At 32.6% G+C, this 4786-nt stretch overlaps 1 protein-coding gene across 1 annotated transcript; it reads left to right on the forward strand.

The window, feature by feature from the left end:
- Positions 1-964: 964 nt before the first annotated feature.
- On the forward strand, positions 965-2804 carry LOC133198743 (uncharacterized). The gene is made up of 2 exons (XM_061334752.1): positions 965-991; positions 1405-2804. The coding sequence occupies exon 2, from the start codon at positions 1418-1420 to the stop codon at positions 2390-2392; it is 975 nt and encodes a 324-aa protein (XP_061190736.1). The 5' UTR covers positions 965-991; positions 1405-1417; the 3' UTR covers positions 2393-2804.
- The last annotated feature ends 1982 nt before the right edge of the window (positions 2805-4786 follow it).

Genomic DNA, 4786 nt, shown 5'->3' on the forward strand with positions numbered 1-4786 from the left:
TCCCTCTATTATCTATCAATTTTAAAACTTTGTTCTCTAAATCTTTCATTTTTTAAGAACTTGCGCGGTCAAAATTCTTTAGCGAATTTTGAAAGAAAAATGAAAAAAAAAAATCAAGATATTTTCATTTTTAATGAACCCCGAAAGTTTCAAGGCAATTTATTTCACCATCTATTCAGCTTGCAATAAAAAAAGTGGGGCAAACACTCTAAAGTCTTCTGATCTAAACACTTTGATATCTAGGGTTTCAATGGAAGCAACTTCTCTGGAATGGTACGCTAGGGTCATTTATGACATATTTTGCCTGTACATCTTTAACTTTCATAAATACCGTTTCCCTGACTTACAGTTCACGTAAATGATTTTGTCCGATATTGATTGCCTGATTTATAATCAGGCCGTGTCGATTTTGCGGTTTCTTGTAAATCCTTACAAAAATGTCTTAACAGGAATTAATTTTAACTTTCTTAAATACTGATGGTTAAAATGTCGGACTACCGGACCTTCGGACTATCGGGACGACGGACTACTGGACCGTCGGACTACCGGACTGTCGGAATACTAGGCTTGAACCTACAAATACGATGCAAATACTGGATACAAATGGGAAACATCAATTATTTATTAAGTTAAAAATTCTATATCATTATGTAAACAAACATCCATATGATTAAAAAGCCTGAAACCTGTTTTGTTTTGCTCATTCACGTATGCTTTGTAAGTCTGAGTTTGCTGAATGAATTTATATTGATTCAATAAAGAAATACACCACTCCTCTTTCGTTCTGACAAATTAAAAGTATACTTAATATTTCCTGTCTGATAAGCCATCTGAATAGAAATAAGCCTCGTTTTGAAAATTTTATTAATAATGTTTTATTAAAACCAAAAATAAAATATAGGCAATGGGATTGCCTATTCATCTTACAAACCGAAAGTAGAAACTGGGTATTTTCCAGAGTTAAAAGATTCTCCTTCAGGTGACATTCAAGGTACATATATTATACTATACATATATATCTACACTAATGAATCTTATATAACATGTATAATCGAAAATATTTGATCTAGGGTTTTTTATAATACAATATGACATCCTTTAAAAAGATTCCTTAATAAATGTTGAATAACAGAAAGGTCAATAGGATTGATGTAAATAAACCCCTCGTAGATAAAATCCTTATCCATTGTCAATAAAGAAATGAAGAATAACTTCTCAGAATTGAAAACTGATGAGCGTTAAAATCTTGATCGAGGCTCTGATAAGCACATCCTAAAACTATATGTATACATGCAGTCTGTCAACAGCTAATTATTTTCAATACATGCGTATATGAGGAAAATCACTATACAGAGCTAAAACATTTTATTTATCCTTCTTAAGATTTCTTTCTTATAATTTAAGAATATTCATTGAAATGGATCACATCCCTCGGCTATCAGAGGCTGTGTATGTGGGACTGTGTCGTAAAATAGGGAGTCCTACAGAGGTGAGGATGAGGAGAGAAGTGACGGACACTGAAGAGGTGGTGAGACAGTCTGTGAAAATCATGAAGGGTTTTGACAGAATGATGAGTGGGAGTAGACGTGAGGGATTCAGACTGGTTGCTTCTGATCATGATTGCATGTTCTGGCTTCCAGGTCACAAGGTGATATGTTATCTCTCTCAAGTCAGTCTCTATCGTATCCCAAGACATACAGTGATTCTGATGGAGAGTGATGATTTACCACCGGGATTTACTAGACTTAATCTTATGAGTCCATCAAATGATGTAAAAGTCAGATCCTCCTGTGTAGCGATCAATAACAGTGTGTATATATCTAGTACATTATTCCGTGATAACCACTTACTGTTCCTACGGACCTGGAATTTCGCCTCTTTATCTAACCCTCATGCACCCTGTGTCCATTGTGTATTTTGTTTCCGATCCCATCACTGGCCTGCAAAAGCTTTACCATGGATACAAAGATGTCGACAACAAGGTTGGCCGTCCGAAGTAGTTATATCAGATATATTAAGCGCAGGATTCCATGTTGTTCCTATCGGCAGCACACCTGAAAGCAGTCAAGAATGGAGAATTTCATTCTCATGCGCAGAACAAAAACTTGTTTATGCAATGAATCGCTGTCAGTTTTTGTGTTATGGTCTCTTCAAGACTTTTCTTAAGGAAGTAATCAATTTTCATGATAATCTGCCCGTTCTATGTTCATACTTCACAAAAACCGCTGTATTGTGGGTAATTCAGACTAATAATTTCTTAACGTGGACACCTGAAAACCTATTGCCTTGTTTTTGGGAATGCTTTAAACTACATGTATTGATACACTGGGTATTTACTGGAGAATGCCCAACTTTTTTATTCCACAGTATAATATGTTCCGATATAAATTAACTGGGTCTATACAAACATTAATGTTCAATAAGTTGTATGAATTGTATTGCAAGGGTATACCTAGTCTACTACTGAGTGAAACTTTAAGGCCTTTTCTCAATCATGTCATATTACACAGGGCATTGAGAGTCTGTATCACCGAGAGCAGTATCATTACTAATACTGAACTAGAGATGAGTTTATTTAAAGAATTCAATAAATTTCATCAAAGTATCTCTTGTATTGCAGAATCTGTAGCTTTCATGAAGGGAATTGAAATGGAGATTAGTAAGCGATTGTCTCCATACCAGAAAGTAACACTGCAGTATATGACATCAAACGTATTATAAAAAACTGTCATGTTGATACAGTGTGGTTTATATCCAAATACAATTCGTAATAACGTTTTTACCGAGCTAGTAAAGTAATACTAAAACTGCCATGTACATTAGGTTGTGCGTCAGACATTCTTTATCTTTCTATACATCTTTATAGAATATGTAGATATGAACGTTCACTCAGTTGTTTACGAAAAACACAGGAAAGAACGACTCTGCCATACATTATGTACCGCGAACATGTAAATGTAGATATGTACAGCAATTACACGGTGGGGATGTCTCTGGATCATAAAATGAGGATTGCTCTCTTGAACGATTTTTAGTTCTACTGTGATTATACATACAATGATGAACTAATTCTAGAGCAGAGGGTCGGGGGCAAGAATGACACACTTATATTATTCATCCCACCTCTGGTGATGTTACACATGTTGTTAATACTGAATCACCACAAACTTGGTGACACAGTCAGGTCACAACAATCCCTACGTGATCTGCAGACTCTACTTCTCTATGATGAAGGGATTTATGTACCACTACACCTCAGAAATATTTCGTGGCAAATACTGGGAATCTGTCAACAACTCTGTGGGGACTATTTGGGAGCCCTAGTATCATACCAACATTCGTTCCAACAATATCCATTGCATAAGATCCAGGAGGCGACGCTGTTTAGAATGAATACACTTTCCCAATGAGTGATGTTAAAAACTTAATATATATCAGTGCAAATTTTGAAAGACTCGTTTTAAATGTACATGTAAGTGAAGGACTAAGTATATTCTTTCATGAAATATGTATTATTTCCTAGTTTTAAATTAAATTTTAAACACCTACAGATCTCTGTATATCATTGCTTTATTTAACTGATTTCTTTTGCATATTGTATCATGTGTAAAAAAAAATTACGTTTCTGATATTTTTTAAGATTAAGAAATACGACTTTTTTTTTTTTTTTTTTTTTTTGGTAAGATTAGCAATGCTGAAGATAAAAAAAAGAGGATATCATGTTTGTTTTGTTTTCTACTTCATTGTCCCTCTTTTCCTTTGCTATTCAATTAACAGAATCAATTGTTGTGGACATGTTAGAGAACTTTTCCTTTTCCATATCGTTATTACATCAAGAAACATGAAGCAAATCCTATTATAATAATGACGTTATGTTTCTTTGCACCATCAATCTGTTGAAAACAAGAATGCATTCCTGAAGGACGATTTTTAATATTTAGCTTTACTTTATAATATTAATGATCTGCTTTTTGATTCTAGTATCAGTGTGTGATATAAAAGAAATGCTGAAAAATATTATTTTCTCTGTCTTCTCTAAGGCTGATACACATGGTTCTTATCTACAGGACGGGGAAATTGCTAGGAGAAGTTACAGATATAATATTATAATATATATATATATATATATATATATATATATATATATATATATATATATATATATATATATATATATATATATATATATATATATATATATATATATATATATATATATTACAAGAATTTCTTTGCCCTAGAAAAATACAAAAAAAATCCTGGATTTGTTTTTTTTCTACTTGAATATTCTTATTCTTTTCGTGTATTGCTGGAACTGAATATGAATTGACACTTAATATCTACACAGCCTGCAATGTCAATTTTAAATTAAGAAACTTTTTGTCTCCAATTTTTTTAATAAATTTTCAAATTGAAAAAAAAAAACTATATATAAACTCAAATATCTTCAACTCGAACTCAATGGGACCGAGAAAAAGAAATCCGAGATATCAAACGGAAAATACATATCCAGTATTCTTAATATCGGCATTCGAGATACCAAAGTTCAACTGTACTTTTCGTAATATATTCTTCCTTAGAAATGAAATACCTTCTAGGTAGATAATCCTTTATACGATTTCTATACTCATTTTATATATAGACCTCAAAGAGAATCACAAAAATTCTGTGCCTGATTGGAAGTACAAACAAAATGTTTCCTTATGAATGTGTCCTACTAGTTCATAAAATATATCCAATTAAACAATTATATCAGCACACATTTTACAATGTAGCAAATCAATTT

Source organism: Saccostrea echinata, unplaced genomic scaffold (assembly GCF_033153115.1).
Source record: "Saccostrea echinata isolate AGI-Se365-2 ecotype Australia unplaced genomic scaffold, CSIRO_AGI_Sech_v1 ptg000033l, whole genome shotgun sequence".
Taxonomy (NCBI): domain Eukaryota; kingdom Metazoa; phylum Mollusca; class Bivalvia; order Ostreida; family Ostreidae; genus Saccostrea; species Saccostrea echinata.